The sequence below is a fragment of the Capra hircus genome, chromosome 17 (genome assembly GCF_001704415.2).
Source record: "Capra hircus breed San Clemente chromosome 17, ASM170441v1, whole genome shotgun sequence".
Lineage (NCBI taxonomy): Eukaryota > Metazoa > Chordata > Mammalia > Artiodactyla > Bovidae > Capra > Capra hircus.
The window spans coordinates 42,004,627-42,030,910 of NC_030824.1; the positions used below are offsets into that span (position 1 = coordinate 42,004,627).

The window sequence follows — 26,284 nt, forward strand, 5'->3', positions numbered from 1 at the left end:
GTGAACAGTGCAAAGAAATAAGAGGAAAACAACAGAATGGCAAAGACTACAGATCACTTCAAGAAAATTTGATACCAAGGAAACATTTCATGCAAAGATGGACACAACAAAGGACAGAAACAGGGAGCAGAAGAGATTAAGAAGAGGTGGCATAAATATACAGAAAAACTATTAAAAAAAAAAAAAAAGAAAAAAGGTCTTAATGACCCAGATAACCGCAATCATGTGATCACTCACTTAGAGCCAGACATCCTGGAGTGTGAAGGCAAGTGGGCTTTAGGAAGCATTACTATGAACAAATCTAGTAGAGGTGACAGAATGCCAGCTAAGCTATTTAAAATCCTAAAAGATGATGCTGTTAAAGCGGTGCACCCATTAAGTCAGCAAATTTGGAAAACTCATCAGTGGCCACAGTACTGGAAAAGGTAAGCTTTCATTCCAATCCCAAAGAAAGGCAATACCAAAAAATGTTCAAACTACCATACAACTGCACTCATTTCACATGCTAGCAAGATTATGCTCATAATACTTCAAGCTAGGCTTCAGTATTACGTGAACTGAAACCTTCCAGATGTACAAGCTGGATTTAGAAAAGGCAGAGGAACAAAAGATCAAATTGTCAGCATCCGCTGGATCACAGAAAAATCAAGGCAATTCCAAAAAACATCTACTTCTGCTTCATTGACTACACTAAAGCCTTTGACTGTGTGGATTACAACCAACTGGAAAATTCTTAGAGATGGGAATACCAGACCACCTTACCTGTCTCCTGAGAAGCCTGTATGCAGAACAAGAAGCAACAGTTAAAACCGGACATGGAACAACGGACTGGTTCCAAAGTGGGAAAGGAGTACATCAAGACTGTATACTGTCACAGGGCTTATTTAATGTATATGCAGAGAACATCATGTGAAATGCAGGGCTGGATGACTCAGAAGTTGGAATCAAGATTGCTGGGAGAAATATCAACAACCTCAGATATGTCACTCTAATTGCAAAAAGTGAAGAGGAACTAAAGAGCCTACTGCTGATGGGGGTGAAAGAGAAAAGTGAAAAAGCTGGCTTAAAACTCAACATTCAAAAAACTATGATCATGGCATTCAGTCCCATCACTTCATGGCAAATAGGGGGAAAAACTGGAAGCAGTGACTGATTTTAGTTTCTTGGGCTCCAAAATCACTGCAGACAATGACTGCAGCCATGAAATTAAAAGACGCTTGCTCCTTGGAAGCAAAGCTATGACAAACCTAGACATTGTATTAAAAAGCAGAGATAACACTTCGCTGACAAAGGTCTGTATAGTCAAAGCTATGGTTTCTCTAGTAGTCATGTATGGATGTGACAGCTCAACCATAAAGAAGGTTGAGCACCAAAGAATTGATGCTATTGAGTTATGGTGCTAGAGAAGACTCTTGAGAGTCTCCTGGACAGCAAGGAGATCAAACTAGTCCATCCTAAAGAAAATCAACCCTGAATATTCAATGGAAAGACTGATGCTGAAAGTGAAGTTCCAATACTCTGGCCATTTGATACAAAGATCCCATTCACTGGAAAAGACCCTGATGCTGGAAAAGATTGAGGGCAGGAGAAGCTGGAGACAGAGGATGAGATGGCTCGACAGCATCACTTGACTCGACGGACATGAGTCTGAACAAACTCTGGGAGATGGTGAAGGACAGAAAAGTCTGACACGCTATAGTCCATGGGCTTGCAAAGAGAAGGACATGACTGATCAACGGAACAACAACAATTTAGTAAGTACTCAATAAATATTTACGAATTATTGGATGCATGTTTTATTACTTCACCAAATATTAAATCTGAAGGCAAGTGACTCCAGATTTGTTTCAGCAGTTCAGTAATGTAATTTAAGGACAAAAGGTTTCCCCATCTTTCCCTTCTTCCCATCTCCTTGCGTTTCTGATATCTACTATCATGGTTACAAAACAGCTACAGCAGCTTCAACATAACACTTTCTAAAATGCTGCAGTACATGGGGTTGCAAAGAGTCGGACATGACTGAGCTGAACTGAAAATGACAAGGAACTGAAAGGAGGTAAGTTTTCTTCTTGCCAGTCTCTCTTATCAGCAAGAAAAACCTTCCCAGTGGCACTACTGCAGACTGTCCCTTACTTCACTGGATAAAAGTGAATCTCATGTTTATACTTAAACCAATCCCTGACAAAAAGAAATGTGCACTAGATTATAATCAAAGATTTATTGCCTGAGATTGTGAAGAAGCTCAAATCCTCTGAGCGCAATAAAACTGGAACAAAATCAGGGTTATATGAACTATGAAAGAAGGGAAAATAGCTCTTACAGAGGCAATGATTGTCTTTCAAACCCTCAATAATAAAATAAAAATAATAACAATAAAAAGTAGTATTTACTTAGTGCCAGACAGTGCTGTACATATATTTACTCACTATATAACCCAATTTCCTTCCTTTGGCAAGTTATGAGAAGGAAATATGATATTAAAGAAAATAAGATAAAAACAAAATAAAAACTAGTATATTCTCAACATGAACTGATTTCAAGAATAGACTAAAAATGAAGATGATATAACGAATATTTTTTTCACCTTTCCTAAGTCTCATAAAATGACTTCATTATTTTCTGTTTGTAATCAATTCCTAGGTAATATTCAGCTATATACAATGTAGCAGAATGTTTCCCTGACCCTAAAAATGTGGAACTGCTACTACTGTATAATCCAAGCCACTGCTAGCTTCCATTATTCCGACTTGATCATATCTAAAATATTTTCCTTAAAAATGATAAACTCTTTCTGATTTTGCAGTCCTTAACAGCAATGCTTATTTAAAAGCAGGATACTGCCCTAAAGACAGAGAGTTTACTTTAAAACCTGATAACATTTCGAGTTATTTAAAGTGCCTTTTAACAAGCTCAGGATCCATTTTTTCTCATTTCCCTATTATACTCAGAATAAATACATTCATGAACCATGACTGCAGCACTATTAAAAAGGTACAGGCAGATTTTTAGAGGACTGGTTTCAAAAGACCTGGACTTAAAAGGAAGAGCACAGAGGCAAATAAAGGAAACAACTAAATCATTGGCTAATTCATGTAACACCGTATTATCCCCAAAACATTAAAATACAAACTTCACTTACATATACTGGTGATTCAAAAATCTTAGTAATACTCTTTACTAGGAAGATCATAGGCTGTCTCATAATTATTTTGAAAAAGAATAGTGCATCAAAAAAAGTTAGAAAACTTTTCATGGGAAAAACCAGAAATAAGTGAGAAAAATGGAAAATCTAGTTAAGAGATTTACATAGAAGAATGCAAGCAAAGGAATGCCAAACTTTAAAAAGATTTCTTATTTTTTTTGGCTTAGTTTTATGTCAACAACAGAAGTTCTATCAGATCTCAGTCCAGTTACATAACCTTCAAAATTAAACTTGGAATAGAATAAAACCCTGAACATTTTTAAAAGAAAACGTGAGAGAAGATCTTTATGACCACAGGCTGAAAGGATTTGTTAGAGACACAAAGATCAACAACCATAAGAGAAAAGATAGATATATTCAACTACCTCAAAATTAAAAAAAAATAAAATTTTGTTGATCAAACATATCACAACCTGGGAACAAGAATCTGAAATGTACCTATTGTCTAACACAATGAATGGGCCACTGGCACTCATTGTTCATTTTCATCCCTTTCCATATTCTAGCATCTTTTACAGTAACTAAAATTCTAAAACTGTATTTCCCAAATTTCCTTGCAGCTGGTGTGATGTATGGGATCTGTTTCAGCACTGAGAGGCACTTGAGGGGGATATGGAAGGTGGAAGTGAGCTGAGAATATTTTCCTTCAGGTATGATAGATGGCAAGCAAAATTGGTAGACTTGAGAGTTCTTGAAATCAGCAACCCATACTCCACTTTCCGGTGTCAAGTTTTCAGCTTCACGAAAATGATGCTGTAGTGGTGGCTATAGCAGCATAAATTCCTGACCACAGCATCTCAGCCTCTGTGGTATGACTCTAAAACCAATGATCTTACCTACATTTTAACGGAAAGTGACTAAATCTCTACTTGTTTGAAATGCCTACAATGGTTATGATTAACACCGACTGGCACACCAACAAATACTGACAATACAGATTATATAAATTTACTAAGGGAAAGATAAATAGAAAATGGGGAAAAGAATGTGCATTTCATGAGAAATCACATGGGTAAGTAAAGTGGCTGAACATGAAAAATGGTTGAACATATTGGTATTCAGAAAATGAAAATTAAAAACACAATGAAATACTATTTAGGACTCAAAATAATAAAAATTAAGAAACCTGGTAAGGGCAAGTGTTGATAAAAGATATGGATCAATAGAAACTCATAAATATCACTGTAGGATGAAAATTGGTATAGCCACTTTGGAAATTAAGCTGGCAATATATTGCAGAGTTGAATACCACATGGCCTATAACCCAGCAATTTCATCCCTTGAAATTATTCTATTTACGCATGATACTTAGTGAAAAAAAGTGTGTCTCAGAAGACTAAATAATACTGTTTTATAATGTTTTAAAAAATACATAAAAATAGTATATCCTTAGGTATAGCTGTATCTATAAAAATTTAAAAAGCTAGGGAATGATAAATTTCAAGACAGTATTAACTGTTGGCAGACGGAAAGAGAGGGATGATGTAGGGAAAGCAAACATGGATAGGTGCACCAGTATTGTTAATATTTTAGCTCTTAACTGGATGGTGGGCTGACAGGCTTTCTTTTTATTGGTATGTTTCCTAATGTATTTATATATTACATGCTATTCTACTACTAATGATTGCTAAACATTTATAAAGTGTTTATTATATACCCTATTTTAAGCATTTACTTTGTCCTTTATAGTCAGCTCTACAAAACAGGTTCTGCTATTATCTCCCATTTATAGATGAGGAAACTGAAGCACAAAGAGGTTAAGTAACTGTCCAAGGTCACATACCTAGAAAGCAATGGAGCCAGGAGTCAAAGAGGACATCAGGCCCCAGAGTCCACATTCAAAACCAGTATACTACATGAATAAAATACCAAGTAACAATAAAAGTTACCTAAGACAAAAATAAAATAACAAACAGTTAATTGATCTACCTTTCATTTTCCTTGATGACATTTTCAAATTGTAGTTTCATCTCACCCATCTGTTTCTGAAAGAATAAAATATAGCTGTAGGAAAACATCTTCAAGACAATTAGAGCTATATTAAGTATTAATAGTTCACTCATATGCATGTAATCTGTGACACTAGTCTATAGATAAGAAATAATTATTATTCACTTCTAACAATAAGTATTAGATATTTTAATGATATACAGAACATTCTGAATAGAAATAAATAAAACCTTCTTATATATTAAGAAATATTTATAAATAATTTGTATGATTTCTACATGTTTATAGTAAAAGATAGATATTCCTCAATATGTCACTGTAAGAAATACTAATGATCCCTAGACCTTGACTGTATGTCTTGTTTCATCCTACTTTAGGTGGAAGTCCATGTAAGTGTGCTTAAATTTTGAAAAGTAAAATGTTAATAGTGAAAAAAAGCAAATAAAGATCTTCTTTAGCAATAATTCATTCAGTCTCTGATTGACCTCTTTTATTAGCTGTTTAGTCTCTCTGCAAATACAGGGTTGCTACAGTAAACCAATGTGGTTACTAACACATACAGTAGTAGGAAATACAGTTTTTTAAAAAAAATCACTAACTAAAATACCAGTAAGAATAAAATACACATTGAAAAGGGAATGAAATGAAGGTATTTTTAATTTTTTTCTGAGGGGTTAAAGGGATTGTAAGATTACAACAGAAAAGGAAGGACATTTTGAGCAGGGTGAAAGTAAAAGCAAAGAAGCGAAAAATATTAGACAACACAGGCATAGTCGTCAGTTCTCAATAAGAGTAAATGAGCAAATGGAGATCAGGAAGGTGGCCATGTAAAACCATACTTAAAACAAAACTGCAATCAACTCATGATCTGCCCGTTAGTCTTGCTTGGGTACCCTAGGCTAAAGGAGAAGTGCCAAGCCTGGAGAGAACCTGGCAAGGGAAGGCTGGAACAGGCAGAGCTCCAAGCCTTTCTCTCTTCCTGTCAACCAGAGAAGCTCAAGGCAGCTTGGTCTAGGAAATCAGTAACAGCCAATTATAACTACAAAGTTGGCTTGAAAGGTGAACCTTTCCCAGCTCCCTGCTGTGCCTGAATCACAATTAAATCAAAATGAATGAATTCACGACCAGATAATTGAGAACTGACCATACATGGAGCGATGCAATGAGAGGTAAAATTGGAAAGGCAGGTGGCAGGTCTTGAATGTCATGCTAACTAAGAGGTTTGGACTTTATTGTAGGAATTATTCCTGCTTTGTATTTTTTTTTAGATTGATCTTTAAAATTTTCAAAAATGTCAGTGTATCTTGAAAAATATTATTCAAATAATTAGGTGGGATATATGCATTAATATGGATTCAGGGTAAATTGATACAGTAACACAAAAGATTTTTTACTGTAAAATATTTCAAAATATTTAAGAGTTGGAAGGAAACAAAATTCAGCCGTATCTTTCTTATCATCAAAATTTCCCCAATTATGTACATTTTCTGGAAGAAAATCTTTCATATAGAGAATTATTACGAAAATTTTCCTGCTTTTGAGATACACTATTTTTTTACTGGGTCAATAAGAAACCGTAAGAACTATTGCTAATCAATAATATCCATGTGAGCAAGTGTTAGAAGTAGCTGTCAGCATCTTTTTTTCTCCCTAAAAGTAGCAACTATTCTTATCACAGACCACTGGGCGTTCTGCTACACCTACCTCTTTTTTGAAATTAATCCAGTAATCATTTTTAGATGGAGAATGACAAATGGAAAAGTGAAGTTAAATATGTTAGTAAACTAGCTGATTAAAGAAATAAATGAATCAGATTGATTATAGAAAAAATTAAAATTTTAAGTTTAATTTCAAGAAACTAGATATTCCATCTTACAACTAACAAACCACAGGTCATTATAGTAATTTTGAGAGAGTGAATTCAGCAGGAACTTTAGGCTCACTATCCTAAAAATTGGAAATGGCAACCCACTCCAGTATTCCTGCCTGGAAAATCCCACAGACAAAGAAGCCTGGCAGGCTACAGTCCATGGGGTCGCAAGAGTCAGACATGACTTAGCGACTAAAGAGAGAGAGAGAGATCCTAAAAATAAAAGCAAAATGTCATCTGCGCAAAAGAGAGCTTTCTGTTACTGTCAGTTAAAAACAGCTCTATAGCCAGAAAAAAAAAAAAAAAAAAAAAACCCAGTCAAAAATGGGCAGAAGACCTAAACAGACATTTCTCCAAAGAAGACATACAGATGGCCAACAGGCACATGAAAAGATGCTCAACATCACTAATTACTGGAGAAATGCAACTCAAAACCACAATGAGTATCACCTCAGACTACTCAGAACAGTCATCATAAAAATGTCGACAAATAATAAATGCTGGAGAGGGTGTGGAGAAAAGAGAACCTTCCTACACTGTTAGTGGGAGTGTAAACTGGTACAATCACTACAGAAAACAGTATAGAGCTTCCTTAAAAAATGGAAAGCAGAATTACCATGTGATTCAACAATCCCATTCTTGGGCATAGTCCAAAAAATACTAATTCTAAAACTGTAATTCAAGAAGATATATGCACCCCAATGTTCATAGCAGCACAATCTGCAACAGACGAGACTTGGGAGCAACCTAAGTATCTATCAACACATGAACAGATAAAAAAGATGTGGGGTATATATAAACACTCACATACACAATGGAATATTACTCAAGCCATACTGAATGAAGTAATGCATTTGCAGCAACATGGATGGTCTTAGAAATTAACATCTAAGTAAAGTAAATCAGAGAAAGACAAATATCATACAATATCACTTATATGTGGAATCAAAAATTGATACAAATTAACAGAAACAGACTCACTGACATAGAAAACAAACTTATGGTTGCCAAAGGGAAAAGAGGGGAGAGGGATAAATTAGGGATTTATAGATACACACTATACAAGATTACAGACACAGGTATTTATAGATACACACTATTATATATAAAACAAACAACAAGGACCTACTGTATAGAACAGGGAACTAGATTCAGTATGTTATACTAACATATAATGGAAAATAATCTGAAAAAGAATACACATATATACACAAACACATAAATGTGGATAACAGAATCACTTTGCTGTACACTTGAAACTAACACAATGCTGTAAATTGATTACAGGTAAATATTTTCTTCCTTATCAAAGGATTTGTGAAGAAACAATGTCTATTTACTTTTTCTTTTTTTAAAGAAAATATTACCAAAGGGTTAACACCTATGATTTCATACCTGATAATATTTCAGCTGACCATTTAGTTCTTCCAAATGCTTATCATACTCAGTTATAAGAGGAACTAAAAAGCTAAAAAAAAAAAGCAAAGTTAGAAAGATGCATATTCTGGTTAATTTAGTTTAATAAAAAATAACATGAAATAAATAAACATCAAAACTTTTATGTTAATTTTCTCCATAACTATCAATACGTTACCTTTTTCCTAAACCAGAGATTCTCACAGCCTTAGCTCAATTAATATTTCAAGCTGAGTAACTTTTTTATTGTAGGGGCTGACCTATGCGCTGTAGGATGTTTAGCAGCATTACTGGCCTCTGCCCGTTAGATGCCACTAGTACCCTTGCCCTCCACAACAGTGACAAGCAAAACTGTTAGCAGACATTGTCAAGTATCTGGGGAGGGGAGGGAAGCAAAATCACCCAGCTGAGAGCCACTCTTAGAGATGATGATAGCAGTTTTTTTTTCCCTTGTCAACTCAATGACAGGTCATTTAAACCTACTTAGAGCAGACTAGAAAATAAACATTCCTAATACTAAAAAAAATTTTAACAATAATTAAACATAATTAAGAAAATATTTTCTGGTAACACAATCTTACCTTTGGTCAGTTGCTGAGTTTTCTAATGTGTCATCTCCATCTCCTTTGATGACACCTTTCTGTAACAGAAAATAATGCATCTTTAAATTTTATTTTCTCATATAATTTGAGCCTCAACTGACAGTAGTTTAAAATTAAATACAATTTAAAATGTTATAACCTTAGAAAATTTGTTGCTGCAATTACAAAAGAGAAAGAAAAAAATAATTGATGCTGAAAATGTTTGACTAAATGTTAACACCTGTACATAATAAAACTCTTGGTAAACTAGAAATAAGAAGAAAATTCTCAATTGATAAAGAATATCTACCAAAAACGTATATCGATTTCTATTCTTGACAGTGAAACATCAGAAGCACTGCACAAAATTCAGCAATAATACAAGGCTGCTCATTAGCACTGATAAAATTCAACATTGTAACCAAAGGCTCCAATCAGTAGAATCTGCTACAGGGACAGGGAGTTGGAGACCTAAAGCTGAAAACAAAGATGCAATACTGTTCTCATTCACAGACAATTTCTATTTACCTAGAAAACTCTCTCTATAATCTACCAATTATAAAGACCGAAAATAGAGAATACCAAGCTGCCAGATATAACTGCATCTCCAGATCTGACTGGGGGTGGTTGGAGTTTTGGTTAGGACTAGAGCACACGGGGCTAGAAATAAAGACCAGGAGGAGGAGTAGGGACGAACATAAAGGAGTATCAAGAAAGGGTGAGTAACAAGGCAGGAGCAAGATGAACAAGGCAGCCAACGGATGGTCTGGAAGGACCAGGGGAAGATCTGGGAACAAACTCCTTAAAGTAGGGTGGCAAGAAGAGATGACACTAGTCAGAAGAGGGGCACAGACCCAGCATAACACTGAGGGGTGGACAATGCTGGGAAGTAGACTGAGGGCTAAAAGGCTGGGAGGCAGGGGAGGAAGGTGGGCTGGATAACATGGGCAAGAAGGATCAGAAAGAGGAAGTGGAGGCAGAGACTGGAATGGAAAAATTAGAGGTAGTTCTCCTGTCTTTTTTTTTAATGGCATTTCTGTGCTTATCTTGTGAAAATGAGTAACCAGCAGAAACTGAGAGCTGCTCCAGCAACTATCTCACATACTACTGCTGGCATCACCCTGAGTCGGAATGCCCATTATGAGATATAGAAAAACAGATATGATTTGTGGTTACCAGAGGTGGGATGTAAGGGGAGGGAGAAATGGATGAAGTTGGTCAAAAGGCACAATTTGTAAGATCCAATTAAAAGATAAATAAGTACTGGGGATATAAAGTAAAATATAATTAAGATCAACATATTGTCAGTAGGCCCTTCCTATACAGTAAGTCTAGTTACCATCTGTCACCTGACAAAGATACTACATTATTATTGACGCTATTTGCCACGTTGTATACTGCATTCTGTGAGTCATATATTTTGTAACTGAAAGTTAACTTAATGTCCCATACCTATTTCAAACATACCCCAACCCTGCCTCCCTTCTGGCAACCAGTTTATTCTCTGCATCTATGGCTGTGTTTCTGTTTTGTCAATTTTATTCATCTGTTTCAGATTTCATATATAAGGGAAATCATACGGTTATTTGTTTTTCTCTGTCTGACTTATTTCACTTAGTATAATACCATCTAGGACTATACATGTCAACAAAAACACAGAGATTTCACTCTTTTTTATGGCTGGTTATGAAGAATTGACTCATTGGAAAAGACTCTGATGCTGGGAGGGACTGGGGGCAGGAGGAGAAGGGAACGACAGAGGATGAGATGGCTGAATGGCATCACTGACTCGATGGACGTGAGTCTGAGTGAACTCTGGGAGTCGGTAATGGACAGGAAGGCCTGGCGTGCTGTGATTCATGGGGTCGCAAAGAGTCAGACACAACTGTGCGACTGAACTGAACTGATGAAGATCTAGAAGATCTTCTAGAACTAACACCCAAAACAGATGTCCTTTTCATTATAGGGGACTGGAATGCAAAAGCAGGAAGTCAAGAAACACCTGGACTAACAGGCAAATTTGGCCTTGGAGTACAGAATGAAGCAGGACAAAGACTAACAGAGTTTTGCCAAGAGAACACACTGGTCATAGCAAATACCCTCTATCAAGAGAAGACTCTACACATGGACACGACCAGATGGTCTATACCGAAATCAGACTGATTATATTCTTTTCAGCTAAAGATGGAGAAGCTCTATATAGTCAGAAAAAAAAAAGACCGGGAACTGGCTGTGGCTCAGATCATGAACTTCTTATTGCTAAATTTAGACTTAAGTTGAAGAAACTAGGGGAAAACCACTAGACCATTTAGGTATGACCTAAATCAAATCCCTTATGACTACACAGTGGAAGTGAGAAATAGATTCAAGGGATTAGATCTGAAGAACTCTGATTAGAGAGCCTGAAGAACTATAAACGGAGGCTCCTGACATTGTACAGGAGGCAGTGATCAAGACCATCCCCAAGAAAAAAAAATGCAAAAAGACAAAACAGTCATCTGATGAGGCCTTACAAATAGCTGAGAAAGAAGAGAAGCTAAAAGACAAAGGAGAAAAGGCAAGATATATACATGTGAATGCAGAGTTCCTAAGAATAGCACAGAGAGATAAGAAAACCTTCCTCAGTGATCAGTGCAAAGAAACAGAGGAAAACAATACAATGGGAAAGACTGGAGACATCGTCAAGAAAATCAGAGATACCAAGGGAACACTTCATGCAAAGATGGGCTCAATAAAGGACAAAAATGGTATGGACCTAACAGAAGCAGAAGATATTAAGACGCGGCAAGAATACACATAAGAACTATACAAAAAAGATCTTCATGACCCAGATAACTATAATGGTATGCCAGACATCCTTGCATGTGAAGTCAAGTGGGCCTTAGGAAGTATTACTATGAACAAAGCTAGTGGAGGTGACAGAATTCCAGCTGAGCTATTTCAAATCCTAAAAGATGCTGCTGTTTAAGTGGGGCAATCAGTAAGTCAGTAAATTTGGAAAACTCAGCAGTGGCCACAGGACTGGAAATGGTCAGTTTTCATTCCAATCCCAAAGAAAGGCAATGCCAAAGAATGTTCAAACCACTGCACAATTGCACTCATCTCACAAGCTAGCAAAGTAATGCTCAAAATTCTCCAAGCCAGGCTTCAACAGTATGTGAACCATGAATTTCTAGATGTTCAAGCTGGATTTAGAAAAGGCAGAGGAACCAGAGATCAAATTGCCAAGGTGTGCTAGATCATCTACAAAGCAAGAGAGTTTCAGAAAAATATCTACTTCTGCTTTATTGACCATGCCAAAGCTTTTGACTGTGGGTCACAACAAACTGTGGAAAACTGTAAAAGAGATGGGAATACCAGACCACCTTACCTGCCTCCTGAGAAATCTGCATGTCAGCCAAGAAGCATCAGTTAGTACCAGACATCAAACAACAGACTGGTTCCAAATTGAGAAAGGAGTACGTCAAGGCTGTATAGTGTCACCCTGCTTATTTAACTTACATGCAGAGTACATCTTGTGAAATGCCAGGCTGGAGGAAGCTCAAGCTGGAATCAAGACTGCCAGGAGAAATGTTAATAACCTCAGATATGCAGATGATACCACCCTTATGGCAGAAAGTGAAGAAGAACTAAAGAGCCTCTTGATGAAAGTGAAAGAGGAGAGTGAAAAAGTTGGCTTAAAACTCTACATTCAGAAAACTAAGTTCATGCCATTTGGTCCAATCATGTCATGGCAAACAGATGGGGAAATAATGGAAACAGTGGGAGACTTTAGTTTTGGGGGGCTCCAAAAATCACTGCAGATGGTGATTGCAGCCATGAAATTAAAAGACACTTGCTCCTTGGAAGGTAAGTTATGACCAACCTAGACAGCATGTTAAAAAGCAGAGACATTACTTTGCCAAAAAAGGTCCATCTGGTCAAGGCTATGGTTTTTCCAGTAGTCATGCATGGATGTGAGAATTGAGCCATAAGGAAAGCTGAGTGCCGAAGAATTGATGCTTTTGAACTGTGGTGCTAGAGAAGACTCTTGCGAGTCCCTTGGACTGCAAGGAGATCCAACCAATCCATCCTCAAGAAAATCAGTCCTAAATATTCACTGGAAAGACTGATGCTGAAGCTGAAACTCCAATACTCTGGCCACTTGATGAGAAGACCTGACTCACTGGAAAAGATCCTGATGCTGGGAAAGATTGAAGGCAGGAGAAGGAAGGGATGACAAAGGATGCAATGGTTGGATGGCATCACCGACACAATGGACATGAGTTTGAGCAAGCTCCAGGCATTGGTGATGGACAGGGAAGCCTGGAGTGCTGCAGTCCATGGGGTTGCAAAGAGTCGGACATGACTGAGTGACAGAAATGAACTGAACTGAATATTCCATTGGGCCTTCCTGTTGGCTCAGCAATAAAGAATCCACCTGCCAATGCAGGAGGTGCAAGTTCAAACCCTGGGTTGGGAAGATTCCCTGGAGAAGAAAGTGGTAACCACTCTAGTATTCTTACCTGGGAAATGTCATGGACAGAGGAGCTTGGTGGGCTCCTGTGTCCATGGGGTCACAAAGAGTTGGACATGATTTAGCTACTAAAGCAACAACAATATTCCATTGCACATAGGTACCACGTCTTCTCTATCCATTCACCTATTGATGGGCACTTAGGGTGTTTCCGTATCTTGGCTATTGTAAATAATGCTGCAATACAAAATGGTGCATATATCTTTAGAATTACTGTTTTTCTTTTTTTGAAAATGCTCAGACGTTGAATTGCTGGTTTGTATGGTAATTCTATTTTCCATGTTCAGAGGAGCCTCGATACATTTTCCATACTGGATGTACCAATTTACATACTTACCAACATTGTGCATGTGTTCCCTTTATTGCACATCCTAGCCAACATTTGTTATTTCTGGTATTTTTGATAATAGCTGCTCTGACAGATATGCTTTCAGTTTTTCACCACTGAGTACCGTACTGGCTGCAGGGTTTTCACATATGGACTTTACCAGGTATAAGTGTGTTCCCTCTATATACACTTTGTTCAGAGTTCTTATAAATGAATGTTAAATTTCTTAAAAAGCCTTTTCTTTTTTTTGCATGGAGATAATCATATGACTTCTATTCTTCGATTTAACATGGTGTATTTTACTGACTAATCTGCCAATGCTGAACCATCCTAGAATCTTATGATAAATTCCACTTGAGCATGGTGTATCTGCTCTCTTAGTATTGCTTTTGTTGTACTGCACAGATTTGGGATTTTTCCATTTTCATTTGTCTCCAGGTATTTTCTGCTTTCCCCTTTGATTTCTTCAGTGACTCATCGGTTGTTTAGTAGCATATTGTCCAGCCTCTGTGAGTTTGTATTTTTGCAGCTTTTCTTTAAATAGTTGATTTTTAATCCACAGTTTTGTGGTTGGAAAAGATGCTTGGTATGTGAAATGGTTTTTAATACTGAATTCAGCTTTTTTAACATATAAAAGACTACTCAGATTTCTACTGCTTCTTGTATCAGTTTTGGTAAGTTTTACTTTTTCAGTTGTTTTGTCTATTTCACCTACATGGTCAAAGATATTAGTGTAAAGTTGTTTATAAATCACCCTATAATCATTTTAAATCTATATTTAATCATTTTAAATGATATTGCATCTGCAGTAATGCCAAAATTTTTGTCTGATCCTTATAATTTGCTTTTTCTCTATTCTGCAATTATTGATTGATTCAAATGCCATAAGAGATACAGAAGTTTCCTTTTTTTTTTTTCCATTTTATGTATATACCACATTGGTTCATCTACCTATCTGTTTATGGGCACTTGAAATATTTTTTTTTAATTTTTTTATTTTTTTTTCTATTTGTTGAACTAATATATTTTTTTTTAATTTTAAAATCTTTAATTCTTACATGCGTTCCCAACCATGAACCCCCCTCCCACCTCCCTCCCCATAACATCTCTCTGGGTCATCCCCATGCACCAGCCCCAAGCATCCTGTATCCTGCGTCAGACATAGACTGGCGATTCAATTCTTACATGATAGTACATGTTAGAATGCCATTCTCCCAAATCATCCCACCCTCTCCCTCTCCCTCTGAGTCCAAAAGTCCGTTATACACATCTGTGTCTTTTTTCCTGTCTTGCATACAGGGTCATCATTGCCATCTTCCTAAATTCCATATGTATGTGTTAGTATACTGTATTGGTGTTTTTCTTTCTGGCTTACTTCACTCTGTATAATTGGCTCCAGTTTCATCCATCTCATCAGAACTGATTCAAATGAATTCTTTTTAACGGCTGAGTAATACTCCATTGTGTATATGTACCTCAGCTTTCTTATCCATTCATCTGCTGATGGACATCTAGGTTGCTTCCATGTCCTGGCTATTATAAACAGTGCTGCAATGAACATTGGGGTACATGTGTCTCTTTCAATTCTGGTTTCCTCGGTGTGTATGCCCAGAAGTGGGATTGCTGGGTCATAAGGTAGTTCTATTTGCAATTTTTTAAGGAATCTCCACACTGTTCTCCATAGTGGCTGTACTAGTTTGCATTCCCACCAACAGTGTAGGAGGGTTCCCTTTTCTCCACACCCTCTCCAGCATTTATTGCTTGCAGATTTTTGGATCGCAGCCATTCTGACTGGTGTGAAGTGGTACCTCATTGAGGTTTTGATTTGCATTTCTCTAATAATGAGTGATGTTGAGCATCTTCATGTGTTTGTTAGCCATCCGTATGTCTTCTTTGGAGAAATGTCTATTTAGTTCTTTGGCCCATTTTTTGATTGGGTCATTTATTTTTCCGGAATTGAGTTGCATAAGTTGCTTGTATATTTTTGAGATTAGTTGTTTGTCAGTTGCTTCATTTGCTATTATTTTCTCCCATTCAGAAGGCTGTCTTTTCACCTTGCTTACATTTTCCTTTGTTGTGCAGAAGCTTTTAATTTTAATTAGATCCCATTTGTTTATTTTTGCTTTTATTTCCAGAATTCTGGGAGGTGGATCATAGAGGATCCTGCTGTGATTTATGTCTGAGAGTGTTTTGCCTATGTTCTCCTCTAGGAGTTTTATAGTTTCTGATCTTACATTTAGATCTTTATCCATTTTGAGTTTATTTTTGTGTGCAGTGTTAGAAAGTGATCTAGATTCATTCTTTTACAAGTGGTTGACCAGTTTTCCCAGCACCACTTGTTAAAGAGATTGTCTTTACTCCATTGTATGTTCTTGCCTCCTTTGTCAAAGATAAGGTGTCCATATGTGTGTGGATTTATCTCTGGGCTTTCTATTTTGTTCCATTGATCTATATGTCTGTCTTTGTGCCAGTACCATACTGTCTTGATGACTGTGGCTTTGTAGTAGAGCCTGAAGTCAGGCAAGTTGATTCCTCCAGTTCCATATTTCTTTCTCAAGATTGCTTTGGCTATTCGAGGTTTTAAGCAATTTACAAATTCAATGCAATCCCTATCAAGCTACCAGACACATTTTTCACAGAACTAGAACAAATAATTTCAAGATTTGTATGGAAATACAGAAGTTTCCTTTGAAGAGACTGACAAAGATGGAGGTAGAAAGATCCTGAGTTCACTTCTTCTCATGAGCACACCAAAATCACAAGTTTCTGCAGAATAACCATCACTGGAGAAAATCAGAACCTATGTAAAAAAAGGTCTTCCATAAACAAAGACATAAAGAAGGAATGAAAACAAGATAGGTAGGAGGGAAAGCACACTCAAGATATAATCAAGTCTCATGCCCCAGGTGGGCAATGCACAAACTGGATAATAATTATAATACAGTACTTCCCCCACACGAGTGAGGGTTCTAAGGCTCACGTTGTGCTCCCCAGTCTGGGGATTTCTGAACCAGGAAAAGGAGCCCCCAGAGTATCTGGCTTTGAAGGCCAATGGGACTTATAATATTGGGAGATCCAAAGGACTGAGGGAAATGAGACTTCACTCTTACAGAGTAAACCCAAAGTTTCACATATACTGGGAACCAGGGCAAAAGAAATAAATTTATAGAACCCTGGCCCAGATAAACGTGGTTTCCTTGGGAAAACTCCTGGAGTGGTGCAGGGTGGCTGTGGCTCACCCTGAAGCCAGAGAAACTTGTGGCAGACGTATGTGGGGGCTATCTACTGTATGGACACTGCAGTGGGTGGCCTCCATCTTGAGATCCTCCCTCAAATTCATCAGTGCCAGGAGCTGACCCCACCCAACAAGCAGTAGGCACCAATGCTGACACACTCCATCAAACAACTAACTGGGCAATGTCACGGCCCACCCATCAGCAGAGAGGCTACCTAAAGACTTCCTGAGCATACAATCACCTCTAGACATGCCTCTTGACATAGAGACCCAAGACTCGGCTCCACTCACCAGTGGGCAGGCACCAACTCTGAACTCTAGGAAGTATACACTAGCCTCCAGAACAGCCTCACACACCAGAGGTGAGACAAGAGATGCAAGAAAACCACAGTCCTTCAGTGTGCATATCTAGCCTGCCTACATCAGGGAAAACCCTACTCTAGGATCAGATGGGTCCCAGTCCTGCCACAAAGCAAACCAATGCAAACTTCATGGACTGTAGCCTACCAGGCTCTTCTGTCCATGGGATTTTCCAGGCAAGAATACTGGAGTGAGTTGCCATTTCCTTCTCCAAATGCAAACTTCAAGATACCACAAAGCACATACCCAACTTTATCAGTAACCACCCCCATCTGACAGCAACTGTGAGATCTCTGGATCCTTCAGTCAGACTCCAGGACCCAGAGCTCTGCCTGCCAGTGGTCTGGCACTAACCCTAGGACCTGGCTTCAACCACCAGTGTGGGTAAGCAATGGCCTGAAGTCTTCTGGATGCAGACACTGCCCACCAGTGAGCCAGTACTAACCCCACAGCTCCCTATGGTTCTGCAGCCAGCCACCTTGTGACTATGCCCCATTAACCAGCAGTCAGCAGCATCCACACAAAACAGTGCCTGGCAACTAACCAGGCTAGGGGACAAACACAGTTACCAAACTGTCCACATACTCAGCCTGCCACAACAGAAGGACCCACGCAGCCCTACTGGGGCAAGTCCTAGAAACACAGCTTGAGTGATGAGAGGGTTGTGTGCTCCTGCGACACATCATACATCTACTCTCCAAGGTCAAGAAATGCAACACAACTACCAGGTACATAAAAATGGGAATAGCAACTTAGGGAAAATGAGATAGCAGAAGAACATGCCCCAGCCAAAGGAACAAGATAAAATTCCAAAGAAATAAGTGACATTATGATAAGCATCTACTTGAGGGAAGGTGAGAGCAATGATTATAAAGATGATCAAAAAACTCAGGAGGAGAATGGATGTACAAAGCAAGAAGTCAGAAGTTTGTAGAAAATATAAAGACCCACACAGAGATGAAGAATACAATAATGGAAACAAAAAATACACTAGAAGGAATCAACAGTAGACTAAATGATACAAAGGAATGGATCAGAGAACTGGAAGAGAGAGAACTGAAAATCACTGCTGCTGAACAGAAAAATGAATGAAAAGAAATAAGGACAGTTTAAGAGACCTCTGGGACAACATCAAGCACATTAATATTAGCATTATAGAGAGCCAACATTATAGGGAGCCAACATTCGGTGGATCATCGAAAAAGCAAGAGAGTTCTAGAAAAACATCTATTTCTGTTTTATTGACTATGCCAAAGCCTTTGACTGTGTAGATCCCCACAAACTGTGGAAAATTCTGAAGAGAGATGGGAATACCAGACCACCTGACCTGCCTCTTGAGAAACCTGTATGCACGTCCAGAAACAATAGTTAGAACTGGACATGGAACAGACTGGTTCCAAATAGGAAAAGGAGTATGTCAAGGCTGTATATTGTCACCCTGCTTATTTAACTTATATGCAGAGTACATCACGAGAAACGCTGGGCTGGAGGAAGTACAAGCTGGAATCAAGATTGCTGGGAGAAATATCAATAACCTCAGATATGCAGATGACACCACCCTTATGGCAGAAAGTGAAGAGGAGTTAAAAAGCCTCTTGATGAAAGTGAAAGAGGAGAGTGAAAAAGTTGGCTTAAAGCTCAACATTCAGAAAACAAAGATCATGACATCTGGTCCCATCACTTCATGGGAAATAGATGGGGAAACAGTGGAAACAGTGTCAGACTTTATTTTTTGGGGCTCCAAAATCACTGAAGATGGTGACTGCAGCCATGAAATTAAAAGACGCTGACTCCTTGGAAGAAAAGTTATGACCAACCTAGACAGCATATTAAAAAGCAGAGACATTACTTTGCCAACAAAGGTCCATCTAGTCAAAGATATGGTTTTTCAAGTAGTCATGTATGGATGTGAGAGTTGGACTATATAGAAGGCTGAGTGCCAAAGAATTGATGCTTTTGAACTATGGTGTTGCAGAAGACTCTTGAGAGCCCCTTGGACTGCAAGGAGATCCAACCAGTCCATCCTAAAGGAAATCAGTCCTGGGTATTCATTGGAAGGACTGATGTTGAAGCTGAAAACTCCAATATTTTGGCTACCTGATGTAAAGAGCTGACTCATTGGAAAAGACCCTGATGCTGGGAAAGATTGAGGGCAGGAGGAGAAGGGGATGACAGAGGATGAGATGGCTGGATGGCACCACTGATTCAATGGACATGAGTTTGGGTGGACTCCGGAAGTTGGTGATGGACAGGCAGGCCTGGTGTGCTGCAGTTCATGGGGTCACAAAGAGTTGGACACGACTGAGTGACTGAACTGAACTAAACTGAACTATAGGGATCCTAGAAGGAGTAGAGAGAGATAAACGGGTCTGAGTAAATTTTAACAAATTGGTGAAAATTTCCCTAACCTGAGAAATGAAATAGTCACCCAAGTCTAGAATGTGCAGAGAATCCCATCCAAGATGAAGCCAAAAGGAACACACCAAAACATATTGCAATTAAAACAACAAAAGTTGTATATTAAGAGAGAATATTAAAAACAGCAAGGAAAAAGCAACAAGTAATATGAAACAGAAGGCCTATACCACTGTCAGTGATTTTTCAGCAAAAATTCTGCAAGTCAAAAGGGGATGGCATGATATTTAAAGTGATGAAAGGCCATAATTATGGCTGATTTGTACCCTTGTACAGCAGAAATGATCACAACACTGTAAAGCAATTTTCCTCCAATTAAAAAAAAATAAAGAAAAAATAAAGTGATGAAAGGGAAAAAACCTACAACCAAGAAAACTATCCCCAGCAAGGCTCTGGATCAGATTTACTGAGAGATCAAAAGCTTTACACACAAGGAAAAGCTGAGAGCTCACCACCACCAAATCAAGTTTTATAATAAATGATACAGGAACTTCTCTAGATGAAAAAGAAAAGGCCACAACTAGAAACCAGAAAATTACTTACAGAAAAGTTCACCAAAAAAGGCAAACATGTACTAAAGATAGGAAATCATCGACATATAAACCTGATGGGGAGGTTAAAAGACAAAAGTAGTAAAATCATCTGTAACCACAATAAGTAGTTAAGGGATATACAAAATAATTAGATGAAAAATACCATATCTAAAACAATAATCATGAGGGGAGAAGAGTACAAATGAAAGTTTTTAAAAATGCATTTGAAATGAAAAGATCAGCAACTTAAAACAATCACATACATATATATATATATATGGACTGCTATACAAAAACCACATGCAAACCATAAAACAAAAATCTATAATAGCTATACATACAAAAAAGAAAAAGGCATCCAAAAGTACCACTAAAGATAGTCTTCAAATCACAAGAGAGGAGAACAAAAGAGGAAAAAAGATCTGTAAAAACAAACAGAAAACAATTAACAAAATAACAATAAGAACATATACATCAATAACTGTTAAATGTAAATGGACTAAATACTCTAAATAAAGACATAGTGTGTGGATAAAAAACAAGACTTTCTGCCTACAAGAGACTTAAGACCTAGAGACACACACAAACTGAAAGTAAAGGGATCAAAAAGCTATTTAATGTAAATGAAAATCAAAAGAAAGCCAGAGTAGCAACACTTATATCAGACAAAAAGCCTTAAAAAGACTGTTGCAGGAGACAAAGGAGGATGCTACATAATGATCAAGAGATTGATCCAAGAAGAGATAACAACTGTACTCATGTACACACACAACACACAAGCATATAAGTATATAAGGCAAATATTAACAGACATGAAAGGAGAAATCAAGAGTAACACAGTAATAGTAGGAGACCACTTATGTCCATGGATGGATTGTCCAGACAGAAAGTCAATAAGGAAACACAGGACTTAAATGAAACATTAGACCAGAAGAACAGAAGAACTTAAATGATATATGTATATATACACACAATCTTTTCAAGTGTATATAAAATAGTCTCTGGCATGGATCACAAGCTAGGCCACAGAACAAGCCTAGGTAAATTTAAGAAAACTGAAACCATATCAAGCATCTTTTCTGACCACAATACAATGAGATTAGAAATCAATTACAGGAAAAAAAAACTGCAAAAAAGTCACAAACGCATGGAGACTAAACAATATATTACCAAACTAATTTATCACTAAAGAAATCAGAGGAAACAAAAAAATACCCAGAACCAAATGAAAACAAAAATAGAACCACCCCAAATCTACAGGATGCCTTAAAACTGTTCTAAGAGGGAAGCTTGTAGTAATGGGAGCTTACCTCAAGAAATAAGAAAATTCTCAGATAAAACAACCTAGCCTTATCCCTAAAGCAATTAGAGAAAGCAGAACAAACAAAACCCAAAGTTAGTAGCAGCACATGGACTTGGAGGGCATTATGCTAAGTGAAATAAGTCAGACAAAGGAAGACAAATGCTCTATAATATCACTCATATGTGGAATATGAAATATATAACAAACTAGTGAATATAACCTAAAAGAAGCAGACTCACAGATACAGAGAAAAAAAATCGTGGTTACCAGAAGGGAGAGAGGATGGGGAAGAAGTAATATAGGGAAACATAAGAGTATGAAGTACAAATCAGGTACAGAATAAGCAAAAGGGATATACTGTACAACACTGAGAAGATAATCAACACTTACAATAACTGTAACTATAAATGAGATATAACTTTTAAAATTGTGAATTGGTAAAAACTGTACACCTGTGACTTATAACTGTAACTGTGTATCAATTACACTTCAACTAAAAAAGAAATAATAGAGAACTGTCCTATAGCTTTTACCAATTTTCCCCCAACAGTAGCACCTTGCAAAACTGCAAACAATAAAGTACGGTAAAACTTCCAGAATAATGATATTAAGTTAAAACACAGGATAGTTCCATAACCCAAGAATCCTTCATCTCGTACCTTTAGGGCAACGTCCTACCCATCTACGTCTCACCCATCCCCATCCCTGAACTCTGACAACCACTAATTTGTTCTTCATCTATATGTTATTTCAAGAGTCTTGTAGAAAAGGAACCAATCAAGTATGTAATATTCTGTGATTGGTCGCTTTTTTCCAATCAGCATAATTTCCTGGACCTTTTTTTACATGTATTAAATATTAATTTCTTTTTAGTTGAGAGTAATAGTACATGGTAAGTATGTACCATGGTTTGTTTAACCATTCACCATTGGTTGTTTCCCATTTGGGGCTATTATGAACTATCCATGGGTGTACATGTGTCCCCCATCCTGAACCCCCTTCTAACCTCCCTTCTCATCCCATCCCATCCCACTGGGTTGTCCCAGTGTACCAGCTTTGAGTGCCCTGTTTCATGCATCGAACCTGGACTGGTGATCTATTTCACATATGGTAATGTACATGTTTTAATGCTACTGTCTCAAATCATCCCATCCTCACCTTCTCCCACAGAATCCGAAAGTCTGTTCTTTATATTTGTGTCTCTTTTGCTGTCTCACAAATATGGTCATTGCTAACATCTTTCTAAATTCCAAATATATGTGTTAATATACTGTATTGACGTTTTTATTTCTGACTTACTTCACTGTGTATAACAGGCTCCAGCTTCATCCACATTTTAGGATATTATGAACAAAACTGCTACAAATATTTCTGTATAGGTTTTTGTAAACAATGGTTATTTAGGTTGTCATGGTTCATTTAGGTTTCTCTATGATGAATGAAAAGGAATTGGAGGCTAATTTTAACTTTTAATTGGAGGCTAATTCAGTTCAGTTCAGTTGCTCAGTTGTGTCCGACTCTTTGCGACCCCATGAATCACAGCACGCCAGGTCTCCCTCTCCATCACCAACTCCCGGGGTTCACTCAGACTCACGCCCATCGAGTCACAGATACCATCCAGCCATCTCATCCTCTGTCGTTCCCTTCACCTCCTGCCCCCAATCCCTCCCAGCATCAGAGTCTTTTCCAATGAGTCAGCTCTTCCCATGAGGTGGCCAAAGTACTGGAGTTTCAGCTTTAGCATCATTCCTTCCAAAGAAATCCCAGGGCTGATCTCCTTGCAGTCCAAGGGACTCTCAAGAGTCTTCTCCAACACCACAGTTCAAAAGCATCAATTCTTCAGCGCTCAGCCTTTTTCACAGTCCAACTCTCACATCCATACATGACCACAGGAAAAACCATAGCCGTGACTAGACAGACCTTTGTTGGCAAAGTAATGTCTCTGCTTTTGAATATAGTATCTAGGTTGGTCATAACTTTTCTTCCAAGAAGTAGGCGTCTTTTAATTTCATGGCTGCAGTCACCATCTGCAGTGATTTTGGAGCCCCCCAAAATAAAGTCTGACACTGTTTCCACTGTTGCCCCATCTATTTCCCATGAAGTGATGGGACCGGATGCCATGATCTTAGTTTTCTGAATGTTGAGCTTTAAGCCAACTTTTTCACTCTCTACTTTCACTTTCATCAAGAGGCTTTTTAGCTCCTCTTCACTTTCTGCCATAAGGGTGGTGTCATCTGCATATCTGAGGTTATTGATATTTCTCCCGGCAATCTTGATTCCAGCTTGTGCTTCTTCCAGTCCCGTGTTTCTCATGATGTACTCTGCATAGAAGTTAAATAAGCAGGGTGACAATATACAGCCTTGATGTACTCCTTTTCCTATTTGGAACCAGTCTGTTGTTCTATGTCCAGTTCTAACTGTTGCTTCCTGACCTGCATATAGGTTTCACAAAAGGCAGGTTAGGTGGTCTGGTATTCCCATCTCTCAGAGTTTTCCACAGTTTATTGTGATCCACACAGTCAAAGGCTTTGCCATAGTCAATAAAGCAGAAATAGATGTTTTTCTGGAAATCTCTTGCTTTTTCCATGATCCAGCGGATGTTGGCAATTTGATCTCTGGTTCCTCTGCCTTTTCTAAAACCAGCTTGAACATCTGGAAGTTCATGGTTCACGTATTGCTGAAGCCTGGCTTGGAGAATTTTGAGCATTACTTTACTAGTGTGTGAGATGAGTGCAATTGTGCAGTAGTTTGAGCATTCTTTGGCATTGCCTTTCTTTGTGGAGGCTAATTACTTTACAATATTGTAGTGGTTTTTGCCATACATTGACATGAATCAGCCATGGGTGTACATGTGTTCCCCATCCTTAACCCTCCTCCCACCTCGCTCCCCATCCCATCTCTCAGGGTCATCCCAGTGCACCGACCCTGAGCACCCTCTCACATGTATCGAACTTGGACTGGAGATCTATTTCATATATGATAATATACATGTTTCAATGCTATTCTCTCAAATCATCCTACCCTCGCCTTCTCCCACAGAGTCCAAAAGTCTGTTCTTTGCATCTGTGTCTCTTTTGCTATCTCGCCTATAGGGTCATCATTACCATCTTTATAATTAGAAGAAACTACAAAATTCTTCACATAGTATCACCAGCAATGTCTGACTGATTCATTTTTTTCTCCATACTTTTCAGTATTTGACTTTTCAGTGGGGCTATGTTTTTCTTTAACCATTCTGGAAGGTATGTTGGGACATTTCATCACGGTTTCAATTTTTTAAATTAACCTAGTAACTAACTGTTTATTACTAATCCTATTAAAGAAAATCTAACATAACAGCTCAATCGAAAAGTATGGTAAGGATATTTACTCATGAAATACTATTTTTTCTAGAACACAACATGGAAATACCTAGCATGCATGTTTAATCTCAGTACAATAGATTCAAAACCAAGTATACATGTCACATGCGTCAAGGCTAGATTACAAATTATCGTCGTCATCGTCGTCATCATCATCATCATCATGTTTTCTTTTCAATGCATTTGATGCTTCATTGGCAGTATTTTGTGATGAGACCATGTTAGTGGTAATAAGAATATTTCTTTAATTCTTAAAGAGATGGGAATATCAAACCACCTTACGTGCCTCCTGAGAAACCTGTACGCAGGTCAAGAAGCAACAGTGAGAAATGGACATGGAACAACAGACTGGTTCAAAATTGGGAAAGGAGTACGTCAAGGCTGTATACTGACACCCAGCTTATTTAATTTATATACAGAGTACATCATGCCAAATGCTGAGCTGGATGAAGCTCAAGCTGGAATCAAGATTGCCAGGAGAAATATCAATAACCTCAGATATGCAGATGACAATACCCTAATGGCAAAAAGTAAAGAGGAACTAAAAAGCCACTTAATGAAAGGGAAAGAGAAGAGTCAAAAAGCTGGCTTAAAACACAACATTCAAAAAATGAAGATCATGGCATCCAGTCCCATCACTTCATGTCAAATAGATGGGGAGAAAATGGAAACAGTGAGAAACTATTTTCTTAGGCTCTAAAATCACTGTGGACAGTGACTGCAGCCATGAAATTAAAAGATGCTTGCTCCTTGGATGAAAAGCTAGGACAAACCTAGTTCATTTCAGTCGCTCAGTCATGTCCAACTCTTTGTGACCTCATGGACTGCATGCCATGTAGGGCCACCTAAGATGGATGGGTCGTGGTGGAGAGTTCTGACAAAATGTGGTCCACTGGAGAAGGGAATGGCAAACCACTTCAGTATTCTTGCCTTGAGAACCCATGAACAGTATGAAAAGGCAAAAAGATAGGACACTGAAAGGTGAACTCCCCAGGTCGGTAAGTGCCAAATATGCTACTAGAGATCAGTGGAGAAATAACTCCAGAAAAGAATGAAGCGATGGAGCCAAAGCAAAAACAACACCTGGTTGTGGATGTGACTGGTGATGAAAGCAAGGTCCGATGCTGTAAAGAGCAATATTGCCTAGGAACCTGGAATGTTAAGTCCATAAGTCAAGGCAAAGTGGAAGTGGTCAAACAGGAGATGGCAAAAG

At 38.0% G+C, this 26,284-nt stretch overlaps 1 protein-coding gene across 1 annotated transcript in view; it reads right to left on the reverse strand.

Annotated features, from left to right (window-relative positions):
- The window catches only part of SCLT1 (sodium channel and clathrin linker 1), a 252,003-nt gene that overhangs the window by 202,836 nt on the left and 22,883 nt on the right, over window positions 1-26,284 (reverse strand). The window contains 3 exon segments of the mRNA XM_005691258.3: window positions 5,132-5,187; window positions 8,418-8,490; window positions 9,020-9,078. Of these exon segments, the coding sequence (XP_005691315.1) occupies window positions 5,132-5,187; window positions 8,418-8,490; window positions 9,020-9,078 (188 nt within the window).